The sequence below is a fragment of the Equus caballus genome, chromosome 7 (assembly GCF_041296265.1).
Source record: "Equus caballus isolate H_3958 breed thoroughbred chromosome 7, TB-T2T, whole genome shotgun sequence".
In the NCBI taxonomy this organism is placed as follows: domain Eukaryota; kingdom Metazoa; phylum Chordata; class Mammalia; order Perissodactyla; family Equidae; genus Equus; species Equus caballus.
The window spans coordinates 68363075-68377159 of NC_091690.1; the positions used below are offsets into that span (position 1 = coordinate 68363075).

At 49.4% G+C, this 14085-nt stretch overlaps 1 protein-coding gene across 35 annotated transcripts in view; it reads left to right on the plus strand.

Annotated features, from left to right (window-relative positions):
- TENM4 (teneurin transmembrane protein 4) overlaps positions 1-14085 on the plus strand; it is a 2707421-nt gene that overhangs the window by 2668869 nt on the left and 24467 nt on the right. For 31 of the 35 annotated variants that reach the window (XM_070274304.1, XM_070274303.1, XM_070274305.1 and 28 more), the window contains 2 exons: positions 2995-3137; positions 5811-11296. In XM_070274304.1, the coding sequence (XP_070130405.1) occupies positions 2995-3137; positions 5811-6569 (902 nt within the window). In that variant the 3' untranslated portion in view covers positions 6570-11296. Of the gene's footprint in view, positions 1-2994; positions 3138-5810; positions 11297-14085 lie in introns of those variants that run through there. The other 4 variants (XM_070274328.1, XM_070274325.1, XM_070274326.1 and 1 more) reach the window with 1 other exon arrangement.

The following is a 14085-nucleotide window of genomic DNA, read 5'->3' on the forward strand; positions in this document are numbered from 1 at the left end:
TCACTTCTCACTAAACCTTACCTTTTAGCTTCCACTGGGCTACATGCAACCTCATTCACATCCAGCAACAACAATAAAAAGAGTATCTTTTTTCCAGAAATTTCAGGACTCTTGAGATATACTCTAATTAGATAGGCTTAGGTCTCATGACAGCCCCTGAACCAATCACTGGGGCTGGGGAGATAGAATGCACTGATTGGCTTAGCCTAGGTCACATGGTCCATTGCTGAACCCTTAGGTGGAGTCAGCTTCTAAAATGGATACCCCAAAAAGGAAGAGTGAGAAGGCAGAATGGATGCTAGGAAGGCAACCAAAAAATGTCCACCACAGATAGGTCAGATACACTCTTGCATTTAAACCTCACTGGGAGGCTGTGAGATGGGGACCACTGACCCATTTCCAGAGGAGGAAACTGAGGATTAGAGAGAACTAGGAAGTGGCAAGGCTGAGTTAGAATTCTGTTTTGACTCCAAAATCCTCATTCTTGGATTCAAAATTCACTTTGTAAAGTGCAAAGCTGTGTGCACGTGAAAGGGGTTATTATGCTGCATCACCATCCCAGACGGCCCCACTGAAGTCTGAGACACACAGGTAAAGGGGAGCTTTGAACCTGAGGGAAATGTCTACCTCTGATGTCATAAGAAGGAAGAATAAAATTCCCAACCCTTCAGAAAAGCACTATAGAGAAACCAACGAATAAATCAATTTTCAGCATTTTTCCTAAAGGCATAATGAAAGTTTCCCACCTTCCATCACTTATAATTAAGTCCCAGCCCTCTTAGCAGCCTTCTAGTTTCCTGGGAATTTGCAGTATTCCTGATAGAAGCTTTCCTTTGCAACTGCAGATTCAGATGCAAGTTCTCAGCTTCAGGCAAAATGGCTTTGTAGGCTATGTTCCCCCCTGTTCTGTTTGTTTTAATTTCCCAAAGAACCATCTGCCTAGATTCATAGAATCGGAGATTCTTAGAAACTCAGTGAGGAAAGGGACTTTAGAGAAAAGCTGGTCCAAGTGCCTCATTTTACAAAAGAGGAAACGGAGGTCCAGGGACGTGGAGGCATGGGTTTGAGGAAACACAGAAAACCTTCTATGAGCCAGGAACCCAGCTCAATGCTTTAAAATACATTAAATCCAATCATTTATGTAAACAACTGGGAACAGATCCTGCTACATGATGGCTGCCCCCAAATGGTAACACCTTTAGTATTCTCCATGACTGGGTGAAAACCATTTCTACCATGAGTTTGCAAGTTGGGGAGGCAGAGTCAGGACCTGGGTTTTTCCTGCCTCACCGTGCCCCTTCCCTTATATAATCTTTCTAGAAGTAGAACCTGGACTTCCTGGCTTCCCTTTCTACCGCCCCTCCATCTCAGCACCTGCAGCTTTCACATCCAAGAGAGGGGCTCTGGGACATCCAAAAAATGAAGAAACAAAGACAAATATGGGGTTCTTGAATGGGAAGGCAACATGGGATGTGGTGGTGACAGAGACATAGTTCTTGAGCCCCAAAGGACACTCCCATCACTGGGATGAACTCAATGGGTGGGAGGGGAAGGCAGTTCTGCCACTGCTTGGACCCTAAACAAGACCTCCCTGACCAGGTATCTGTCACCTTTGGAAGAAGCCAAAAGCAGGCCCATAGCCCCGAGTTGCTGGCTCTGAGGCTCAACTCCAAATCCTGCCTTCCCCAAACTTTGGATCCTGAGTCTCTGGTCAACAACTGCTTTGGCATCCACAGCTGCCTCCTCCCAAGGAGGGCTGAGCCACGCCTGGACACAGGCTGTCTGTCTCTCTCTTGTAGGCCCCACATCACCTCCTACCTATCCCAGGCTCTTCCTGCTCCAGCCACAGTTTTCCTTTCTGGTTCTCTCTCCGCCTTGCTGAACTGCTGTCTGGTTATGTGAACACTCCCTGCACTCACTTCTCCTCTCCAGGCTTTGCCCTTGTACAGTGGTCTTTGCCTGAAGTGCCCCCTTCATCTCTACCGAAGCCTGGCAAAATTTACACAGCTTTCAGTGTCTGGCTTAAATGGCACCTTCTTCACGAAGACTTGTCAGCCTATCCAACTGAAAGACTTCTGCCCTCCTCTCATCTTTGTTCTTGTGTCAAAGTCATCCATGCCCATGCCTCATCTCCCCTTCAGCGTCCTGAGTGTGCAAGGTGAGGGTCTGTGGGACACAGTACTGAGCACATAAACCACACTCGGCAACAGTGGACCAAGTAACTGATGGTGTACCCTCCACCCTCTTTCTTTTCCTTCTGTCTTAACTTCCTGATTCTGTTCTTCAATGAGTCACATGCTCATGGCAGAATCCTACCTGTCCGTATACCTAATATTTTATAATTAGTAACCCCCAAGGAATGTTATAGAATCAGTAAATCCCATGCCTATGGGGCTAGATCCTCAAGCCCAACATGAAACTGGAAAATGAAGGCACAGGGAGATTAAGTGACTTCCTTGCGCTGTCAGAGTAAATAAAAGGCAAGATCAGGGGGAAAAAACTCTTTGATCTTTGCTAGAGGCCATCCCCGTGCCCTTTGGCACTTTGGCCCTGAGGCTCTAATCTCTGCAAAGAGGATTGGGAGAGGAGGGAGAGTTTCTGTAAGTGAATTTCTCTTTGAAAGTCATTCATTAAAATCTTTCCTTTGTGGGTGGTTGTCCTCGCAAGAGTTTGCTACTGGTGTTGGGGGTGGATGTGGAGGAGTCTTCGTCCATCAACAGCTCCCCCAGGTATGAGGCTGAAGCTTCAGGGGATGGAGTGACAGTAGAAAGGGGAGTCTGGAAACGTGGGTTCTACTTAAGTTGCATGTCTCTTAGATAAATACCTAGGGGGACGCTAGGTCCCAAGAGAATGTTTGGCTTTAATACCATGAAACAGTTTTCTGCTCCACATCCTCGCCCCCACCTGCTCCTAACTCTAGGCTGCTTCATTGGGATATGTCACGTCTGCGGTCCACTTACTCCATGGGGATATTTCTGCTTCTCTTCCACCCAGATGTCAACAGCTGGCTCCTCACCTTTGGATTCCAGCTGCACAATGTGATTCCTGGCTATCCCAAGCCAGACATGGATGCCATGGAACCATCCTACGAGCTCGTCCATACACAGATGAAAACTCAGGAGTGGGACAACAGCAAGGTAATTCCCACACATGGCTGCCCACGCCTCAGACCATTCGGACATTACAGGAGTGGGTCCCACCAGCTTTTCAGGAAATCTCGGGCCGATGATGAAAACCAATGGGTGTCCACAGTGCCTGCCAGAAACTGTTGAGCAAATGCTTAGTAACCCTACCGCTGGCAAGCCACTGTGGACCCAGCTGTAACAGCACACAGACCCTCACAGGCGATCTTAACAAGTTTTGTATGTTACAGAGTTTGGAGTTCCACAAAAAACAGTGAGCCTTTGTCTTTACCCAGAGCAAAAGTGCAAGGAGGGAAGGTGTGTTCCAAATACAAATGTGACATTTTCTGAGCACCTCAATGCAGCTGGCCTTGAGTGCAGCATCCTATGTAATTAACTCACAAATATCCCCTGGCATCACAGTTCACATTTTACAGATTAGTACCGGAGGCTTTCCAGTGCCACACAGTGGGGAAGGCGTAGAGCCAAGATTCATACCCAGATCTGTCTGTGGGTGCTCCAACAAATGGTACTTTCTCATGTCTTTCTTGGATGACCCAATTTCAAAGACTCATCGAATTATATAGCCATAAAGGGTCTTAAAAACAATTTTATCGCTCCCCTTCACTTCAGGCATCCATTTGCTCATTTCTTCCCACGCCTCTACTTGCCCCACCCCACCCCGCCCCGCCTTTTATAATGTGTGTACTAGGAGCGGGCTCTTCCAGGCCCCATGCTGCACACAGTGAATGCAGCCACAATCAGGGAGAGATCAGGCCTCCAAGGGGATCCCAGTCCCCCGGAGGACAACAGACTGAGAAGGGAGCGGGGTTGCAGATGGCATGCTGCTGGCTGTTGAAAACTGACACATCCATGTCTGTTACTCCAACCTGATTCGGCCTCAGCTTAGCCATCTCCTCCCCTAGACTCTGGAGAATGTCATTCTGTGCCTCTCTGCTCTGGGACCTCCCTGTATTTCTCTCGTTCAAAGCATGCACCACACTGTATTTCCATTCCTGTTTTCTTTCCTGTATCCCCACTAGACTGTGAGCCCCAAGAGGCAAGTCCTGGGTCTTATTTGTTACCCAGCATACCACCTAGCACATAGTAGGTGCATGGTAAACCTTTGCTGAACGAACAAATGGTTGAAAGAACTAAACAATCCTGTGAGTCAGGCATTTTCCCCCACTTTACAGATGAGGAGACCAGGGTTCAGAAAGAAACTTGCCCAAGGTCACTCAGCTGGAAAGTGGCAGAAGGCCATGAGAACGCCAAGTCTGTCTGGCCACAAAGCCTGTCCTCTTTCTGCTGCTCTCCACTGCCCCAGCCCTGTCCCTCTGTCCCTCTCCAGTCCTCACTGCCCCTCCAGGCCTGCGCAGATGCCCTCAGCACTGGCTGCTCCCAGGGCTGATTCCAGCAGCTCAGCCCTTCCCCCACCACCAGGTTCCCTTCTCCACTCTGCAGAGCCCCAGTCTCTGACGGCCTGTTTGCCGACCTCGCCTGTCAATGAATTATTGATTTCTGCCCTTGGCAAGCATTGGAGATCTTTGTTGTTGAGCACTCCAGCTTTCGTGAAACTCCAGGAAATAATTGTTCACAGACAGGGTTCTATTAATTATAAAGAGGACTTAATTTCAGTGAGAAGCCGATGGGCCTGTTTCTAAAGCTATCTCCCTGAGTTGCTGATAAGCTGCTGGAGGCCACCTGAACGTGGCTTCGCTGAGCTCCCGGAGCCATGGGAGGGACAGGTAGATGGTATGCCACGGAGACAAGGCCCACCCTGTCCCCAGAGCAGCCAGGAGCAGGGGCATCTGAGGAGCCCTCAGGAAGTACTGTAGGGGCAGAGGCCCTCCTTGGAAATCATTTATAAACATGGCAAAGAGCTATAAGGCAGGGTGAGAGGGGTTATACAAATCACTACTTTTCATCTTGCTAAGCCTTCTTGCCAAGAATGCATTTCTCGCCATTCCTCCATCTAACATTTCCCCCTCATCCTTCAAATCCCAACTCAAGCATGAGCCTGTCCTTGAACCCACCTTCTCCACCTCATTCCTCCATCTTCAGGCTGAGATATCCTGACCTTGTTTGCTCCTCCTACTCCAGCAGCCCTTGAAACTGAGCTCTAGAATCAGAAAGATCGGGGTTCAAATGTTGGCTTATATACTCACTAGTCATATGACTGTAGGCCAGTTACAACCTCTTTGAGTCTTAGCTTCCTTAGATGTGAAATAAGAATAATAGCAGTACCTGCTACATCAAGTTATTGTGCAGATCAAATGAGATAATGAATGTGAATTATTTAGCTCAAAGACCAAGAAATGTTAGCTACAGCTGTTAGTTACTTCTCTCAGACCCAGTTACCACATTTGATTGTCATTATTTATTGTCACATCTGTCTTTCCCACTAAATGATGAGTTCTTCAAGGGCAGGGATGATGTCTGATTCATTATAGTATGACCAGTGCCTAGAAAAGGACTTGGCACAGAGCAGATGCTCCCTGACCTGTTTCTGAATGGAAGGATGGGTGAGTGTTCTAATGATCAACAGTAGAGCTAGATGCTCCAGGTGAATAAATGGGTGTAGATTTGACTTAATTATATAAGCCGATTCTCCAGGCTCTTGGGGGTTTTCCCCCTTTTCCTCACTTCCTCTCTGTTTCTCTTCTCTCTCCCTCGTCCCCCTATCAGTCTATCCTTGGGGTACAGTGTGAAGTGCAGAAGCAGCTCAAGGCCTTCGTCACCCTAGAACGTTTTGACCAGCTCTACGGCTCCACAATCACCAGCTGCCAGCAGGCCCCAGAGACGAAGAAGTTTGCATCCAGTGGCTCCGTCTTTGGCAAGGGGGTCAAGTTTGCCTTGAAGGATGGCCGAGTGACCACAGACATCATCAGTGTGGCCAATGAGGATGGGCGGAGGGTTGCTGCCATCTTGAACAACGCCCACTACCTAGAGAACCTGCATTTCACCATTGATGGGGTGGACACCCACTACTTTGTGAAACCAGGACCTTCAGAAGGCGACCTGGCCATCCTAGGCCTCAGTGGGGGGCGGCGAACCCTAGAGAATGGGGTCAATGTCACCGTGTCCCAGATCAACACGATGCTCAATGGCAGGACTAGACGCTACACAGACATCCAGCTCCAGTACGGGGCACTGTGTTTGAACACCCGCTATGGGACGACGTTGGACGAGGAGAAGGCGCGGGTGCTGGAGCTGGCCCGGCAGAGAGCCGTGCGCCAGGCGTGGGCCCGCGAGCAGCAGCGACTGCGGGAAGGGGAGGAAGGCCTGCGGGCCTGGACAGAGGGGGAGAAGCAACAGGCACTGAACACAGGACGGGTTCAAGGCTACGATGGCTTCTTCGTGATCTCCGTGGAACAGTACCCAGAACTGTCAGACAGCGCCAACAACATCCACTTCATGAGACAGAGCGAGATGGGCCGAAGGTGACAGAGAGGACCATGGCCTGGACTTCTTGCCAAAGACAGCTACTCTTTTGTGGCCGCATACCTGACTGTGTTGTACTTAAAAAAAAAAAAAGTCTTTTTTTTAACAAGTGCAGAAAACAAACAAAAAAAGATACTGGTTGCATTGTAATTTATGCAACATCCTTTTTTTTAAGAAAAGAAAAACACAAATTTGGCCTTCACACATTTTTTTGCGAAGAACAGAAGGTATTTTTTTTCTGTAGTGTGATCACATGGAAAACTTTATTGTCTTTTGTTCCCTTTTTCCTTGCGGAATTTTCCTTGTTGTTTGGGGTACACTTCTCCTCTCTGAGACGCATCTCCTGGGGTGTGTCCTTGTCTGTCCTTAGGTACCCAGTGTGATGTGAGACATGAGTGTCTGTGCTGACTTGTCTCATGTGCAACCTTTTCTTCCATGGGGGTCGGGCAGGAGTGAGGGGTGCAGAGTAACGGGTCAGTACCAAACTTTCAAGGGGGTCCTGGAAGGAGGGTCTGCAGGACCTGAGGATCTTTAGCTAAGCTCCCACAGATGAGCGGTGGCTTTTTACTCACTGTGTTCCGTGCCTCTGGAGGACCACAGATGACTTCATCTTGCTCTGGGGAATTTCATGATGTCATTCAGCACCTTTTTCAAGCTGCCCCAAACTCCTGTCCAAGCTTTATATTTTGATGCTAAATGAAACCCCCTACCCCTTTTGCGAATCCTGTGTAGTCGTCGGTGCCACCTCCATGCTGGGATGGAGAAAGTGTCTCCCAGGTCCTTTCCCCCAGACTAGTGATATAACATCCTGGGGCTGAGAGCCCCATCCTCCCCAAGAGGCAGAGCCACCCAGGATGTCTGTGGTTGGTTGGTCCTCTCGTAATGTTTCTTATTCATCTCCTCCTCTCCCCCAAAGTCAGATGTGAGAACCAGCACTGCACAGCAAGCCCTCACTGTGGGCACCATGTCCAGGGAGGGGAAGACCACCCATGGCAGAAGGATGGCAGTGGTGGCAAGGGTACCAGCCTGCCTTCCTAGGTGAATCGCTCTCTCCATAACTTTGGGTATCTTCTCTCCACTGCTCAGCTGCCACCACTGAGAAATAGGAGTATGGAGAGAGGTGCTTGGTGGTCTTTGATTCTAGAAAGATGCTTAAGAAAAAGTCAGCCAAAGAGAGGAAGACATGAGCCAAGCATCCTTCTAACCAGCTCCTGAAAGTTCCTCTGCCTCCCATATATGGGCTAATTGCAGAGCTGGGGTGCAGCAGGAAGGGCTTTCAGGAAATTTCTTCTGTGGAGTTCTTCTAAAACAGCTTCCCCTCTAGAGGAGCCCAACCAGGCTTTTAAAGAAAAATTAAGGGGAAAGGAGGAAAGAGCTAATTTGTTGTGGCCTGGCAGTGTCATTCTACCCCATCAGGATTGGGGACAGTTCCTGAGGCTGGTACCCATGGATCTAGGAGGCCAGGCTACCATCGTCCCTGTGAAGACCTATGCCTGAGGTCATTGGGAAGAGGTGTAAGCCCTCTCAGGAGTGGGTACACCCCACACCTGGAGGTCATTCCCAGGGAAAGGCAGCAGCCACAGGCCAGTGGGAGCACTGAGGAGGGGGAAGAGGAGCAGCAAGAGCCTGGAGCTCCTTGCTCTTGGTTCATCTGCCTAATTACCATCATCATTACCACTCACAGGAGGCTCTGGGGGACCAGGAGGGGAAGCCAAATGCTTCCTTTTGAGCTGGGCTTCTTAGAAAATGGGACTTTTATGGGTTACATTTACATTAACTGTGGAAAATGAATTCTGAGTCTGAGCTATTCCCCATGGAAACCTTGTTGGACTGATAAGCTCATGGCACCTTTATAGCCTTACTCATGGAGTCTTCAGAATATTACATGAGTTAATGAAACCAAGAAGGTCTCTTACTGCATGAGAATTGGAGCAGTGTGTAGTCTGGGTTCTGCCTGGCAGAGGGAGGCCTCCGGAGCTTCTCGGGAGAGGAGGTTTCGCCTTACGTCATCCCACTGGGATTAGAGGATGTGTTTCGCTAAGTGCTCTTCTTGTTTCCAAAAAAAGTCTCGCTGCTACGACAATGCTCCATGGCCCATCTGTCCACTGGTCCCAGTGCCTCTGGGTCCAGAGCTCCGATGAGTCAGATGCAGTGCTCCTTGGGCCCACTGTGCATGGCGGGAGCTGGGGTGGGCTCCCATCCGCAGGATCGTTCTTAGATGAGATGGAAAACAGTTTGGCCTGAAGAATAGAAGTTTTTAATCCAAAATAGACATGCCTCTCAAAATTTACTCTTGATGTAAGGGCCCTTTGGGCAAAGCTCTCCTGCCCATTGGCCTAGTTGGTCACTTCCATCCCGGCTGCCTGACATGAGTCAAGATCTGCTGGGGACATCTATGTGGAGGTCAGAGACAGCATCAAGGCCAAGAGAATCATCTCCCTGCACCTTCCCCACCCTCTGACACTCCACCACTCCCCCACCAAAGTAATAGTGTGGACTTTTAAAGATAAAAAACACAGAGAATTGTTGAGCATTCCTTTTCTCTAATCAAATGATGTTATATTTTTCCTGGCCTACATACCACCAAGGAGGCCCAGCTTCGGTGCAGGTAAAAGTTGAAGCACCCCCGAGCTTTAGAGAAAGGATCTCAGGTGTGGAGTAAGCAGCATTCTGCACCTCAGTTTCACGTTGGTGCTGTTGCTATTGGAGATGGTGCTTCTGGCCTTGGCCCTTTGGAGTTGGTTTCCATTCGCGCTGGCAGATGACTCAGTGCCTCCCCTCTCAGTTTGTCTTCCTGCTCAGACCAGCAGTCCCAATCTCACAGCAAGAGTGAGTGTGAAGGCATAAGCTAGAGTCGCCTGTGCCTGCTGAGTAGCCTCCAGGCATCAAGTCCTATCTTTGATGGCACCTGGCCTTTGGGTACTAACCAACCAAAATATGTCCATTCCTTAGAGGGACCAGCCCTCCCTCACTGGCCCAGGTCCATGATCCTGCAGGATGTCAGCTTCTAACCCTAGAAAAAGGTTTATTTTGGAAGAGTTCCTGTCTTCTTCCCTACCCTACACAGCTGCCATCAGCCCCGCATCCTCAGCCCCTCTGCCATCACTTAAACAGGACTTGAGGGATTCCCCAACTTTATTTTTATAGGATGAGATTTCACTTTTACCCATACTTCAGACAGACACTGTTGGAGAGCAGAGCTATGATGACAGGAAGAAGGGGAAGAAACTCCGCAGCACGGGACACCTCTGTCGGCCCATGGTGCTTGTCTCTCAGAATTGTGGGCAAGAGTTAACCCAAGGAACAGACTAGTGCCTGATTTCTACCTGGGGATGGAGGATTTGAAACAATCTCTAAGAAACTGACCAAAGGATGAGAATGGCCAGAGGGTGTACTTTTATATAATCAGGACAGGGTGGGGCTGGGAGCAGAAGGTGATGGTGAGGCAAGGAAGGCGAGTGAGTAAAACTGGACAGTGTTTTTATAGACACATAAGGAATCATATTTGTTTAAAAAAAAAGTAAAGGACCTTTTCAGCTGTGACTTTTAAGTACTGCCTTTATAGATGGAAGGGGTCTCCATCATGCAAAGATGAGGCTTTCAATGTGAAATCTTAGAATGTAGGTCCACAGCTGCAGCCTTGTATTTGTGGTGGCCACGTGGTGAGAGCAGTGATGCTGAGCTTGGTGCCCAGGAGGAAGGAGCTTGCCAGGCCTCAGCACGGTCCCCAGCTTTGGGGTTTGATCTCCTGGTGCTCAGCGTCAAATCTCTTCTCCATTCTTCACTGTAGCCACCAAACCCAGGCTGTGGCTTCTGGTCCTGAGCTGGGGCCACCTCCTGAAGGGTCCCAGGAAGAACCCAGGCTCTCCTTTCCCTTGGGATCTTTGTTAGGACTAAAAGCCCTCCATTTAAGGCTCATAATTCCCAGCTAGGTTTATACACTTGTCTATATTTTATTGGAGGAGAGATGACTAAAAGAAAGAACTCTGTAGTTCAAGGCCCTTTCATTTAACCTTCAAAAAACAGCAAACTCATTTTAAAGACTCATTGCTCAGGTGATAGAAACTTTATCCTCTCCAACCTTTACATTCTCAGAAACCAGCCTTGTATACTTGACCGCCCCAGAGAGCAGTCAGCTCTTAGGTTTCATCATGAATGTGGAAGATCCAAGTAGGGGGAGGCCTGGGTGGGGCCACTGTTGTGTTTCTTACCCCCTCTGGAATGCCAAAGGCATGATACTGGGTAACCTCTTGCTCCCCAAGAACACATGATGGATTCTGAGGGCAAACTGCCAACGGAGAGCCAACCCTCACGCAGGCTCAGCCACACCGGCAGAAGCTGAGTCACAGATGTCTGGTGGTGCCCGGCAGCCCTGGATTCACCCAACACCAGAATCCCACTTTTCTAAACCTGCCTGTTTTTGAAGACTTCTGAACCCGCAGCTTCGGCAAAAGGACTCTCCCAAGCTGCCTCTGGACGACCAACACTGGAGACTCTGGCCTTACCATGTGGAACTAGTTTTCCTGAAGTCTGGAACTAATTTTGAGAAGTTTTTTTCTCAACACTTTTGTGTTTCTAACACTGTATTCTTAACTGTGTAAATACCGACAAGGCTGTAAATAAATGCAGATGTAGATACCTTCTAGAAAAAAAAAAAAGGCATAAAAACAAAACCAGAAGTGATCCCGTGTAGCCTTCGTTGACAAATAAAAGAATATTTTGTGTTTAAAGGTGTTTGGCGGCCTCTGATTGGAGAGTAGTGGCTGCCTGAGCCCTCCTCTGACTTTGCACCTCTAGATGCTGTTCTCAGGGGGACCCGCAAGACTCGGGTCCTTGGCCACAAAGTCCCTCTTAAGCCCTCCAGGTGACAGCTGTTGCGGAGAGGCATTTCTAGAGGCCACAAAGACCCTGGGGTTTAACCTCATGTCAAAGCACCTCTGACATCAGCTATGCCCTGCTGCTCCCCCTGGCCACGTCCCAGCTGCTGTCCTCACTGACCTTGGGGACAGATTCCAAGGAGTGGGTCAGCCTGACACTGCCCTGAAGACAGAGCCACTGAGCACAGACTTGTCCACTGCATACCACGGGGCGTGTCACTGGTTGCACTTTTAAAAATAAATGAAGGCATATTAATCATACAAATTATTATAACTACATAAAACAACTTGGAACAAAAGAAAGGAAGAAGATTCCTGTAGCATTTTTTTTCTGTATTCTTAATGTATCTTTAAAAAAAAATCTAAGGTCGTGTAATCACAGCACACAGGTAATTTTTCACCCTGCTTTTCTCACTTAACCTCGCATTTAACCTCTCAGCTCTAGAAGTCAGGGATGACAGCTGGTCACTTAGGAAAGTACATTTGCTAAGCCCAGCTCCCCGGTGTGAATGGCAAACCTTATGAAAATTCAAATAACTGCGAACAAGAGTAAGAGCAGAGGGCTCATGTCTCTCCCATTAGCCTCAGGACTGGCCCGCCACCAGGCTCCTTCCACCTAGGCAAGCACGGGCTCTCCGGGCTCTCCGGGCTCTGCGGCCCAGACCGTCACTCTTCTGTGTGCCCCAAGGCACCTGCTGCCGAGACTGCCACTCTTCTGTGTGCCCCGAGGCACCTACAGGGGTAGGAAAAAACCTGCTTTTGGAGTCCGGCCAAATTGGGTGTAGAATTTGATTCTAGCACTTACTGTGTGAGCACAGGCAAGTTATTTAAGCCCGCCTGGCCTCCGCCTTCTGTCTGTAATGAGAATATGATGATACCTACCCCTCCTGGTTACCGCTCAGCTCACCTGAAAGGAGAGCATGTGTCATGTCACATGTTGCTCAGAGCACAACAGGCCCTCATCCACGTAAGTTTTCTGCCTCACGCCTCCCTCCCTAGCCCACCCTTTGCTCTTTCCTTCCAAGGTCTGGTACTCTTTCCCCTACACCAGTGGTTCTCAAACTTTGGCCTGCCTCAGATTCACCTGGAGGGCTTATCAAAACAGATTGCTGGGCCCACCCCCAGAATTTCCAAATCAGGGGTCTGGGATGGGGCCCCATAGTTTGCATTTCTAACATGTTCCCATGTGCTGTTGATGCCCCTTCATGCTGTGAGAACCACGGATAACTACATTGTCCTTTATGTTTTGTAGTGAATAAGCTACTTAGCGTGGCACTTCAGATGCCCTTGGTCAACGAAACAGGCCATTTCCAGCCAGCAGAGCAGGTGTTTCAGGTCCTCCTCCCTCTTGCCAACTACACTACAGTCAGCTGCATGGGAACAACCCCCCCCCCCCACGCCCCTCCGTGTACCCATGGACCTTCCCACCTGTGGGCCTCTGCACCCACCGCTTCTCCAAGCCCAGCTGAAATGTACTCTGAAGCCCTCTCACTGCTCATTCCGCTCTCAAAGGGAATGCCCTGAGCACCTGCTGTGGGCCAGGCACTGCTCAAGACTGGATTATTCTTAGGTGTGAGCTCCTCAAGCCCGACCAAGGTTGTGTCTGCCAGATTCTCTGCGTGTCCCCAGTGCCCAAAGCAGGTGCTCAGCTTGGGTCACTCTGAGTTCAGCTTTCCCTTTGCCTTAGGGGTGCACTCTCTCTGGTGTATTTGAGAAAGAGCAGGGTTGTCTTCTGTCTCCTTCTGGATAGAGGGCACCTCCCCCCTGAACTGAGCATTGAGCCTCCCACCACTGCTCTCCTGGCAAATCTGCAGCTGCCACAGGCCCCGGGATAGGAAGACGCGGGGACAGAGGACAGGGGAGGTCTGCTACCCAGTGTGCCCTGCCCCCACTGCCCTCTGTAACCCCACCCTCAAGGCTGGACAGGTGATTCAAGCTTTCCTGATCCATTGGAAGTCATGGAGAAAACCACAGCATAGGAGAGAAAAGACTTTAAAAGTGAGTACTAATATGCCTTTTCCCATATCCAGGGGAGAAGTGTCTAAGAGTTAAACCTCTTACACAGCTTTTCACTTGGTCTCATCCCATTCTGACCTTGTTCCCAGTCCTCGTGCTGGCGTCTCTGTGGATGCCTCTCTTTCCAACCCCCACATTGGAAATCTCTCTCCACGCCTTGGGAAGCTCCAGTCCTACCAGGGGGCCTACCCCTGCCCCATCAGGCGATTCAGCATGTCTTTCTCCAGTGTGCACTCACTGGTCTGAAATAGCCGCCAGTGGCCTCCAGCCACCATCCTCAGGCCAGTCCTCTTTCGAGGTCTCAGGGGCAGTAGGATTTGCAAATACATTCTTATTCCTTCAAGAATCCAAAGCGTATTTGTGGAATCACACACACCTTGCAGGGACAAACACCAGTTCTTAAGAGCAGTGGAGTCCTAAGCCCATTAGGAAGAATAGAAGCCTTTTCCTACCTGCCCTGTCATCTGCAAGCCCACCCCTGCCCCTTGGGGAGTGATACCCAACACAGTCCCAGAATAGCTTGGCCTTTACTTTGTCATCCCCTCCTTCACCTTCAAAACATGGCCACTCCACACTCCCTGGACTAAATTCTTAGGATAAAAATCTCTTCTTCAGTCTGTGAGATG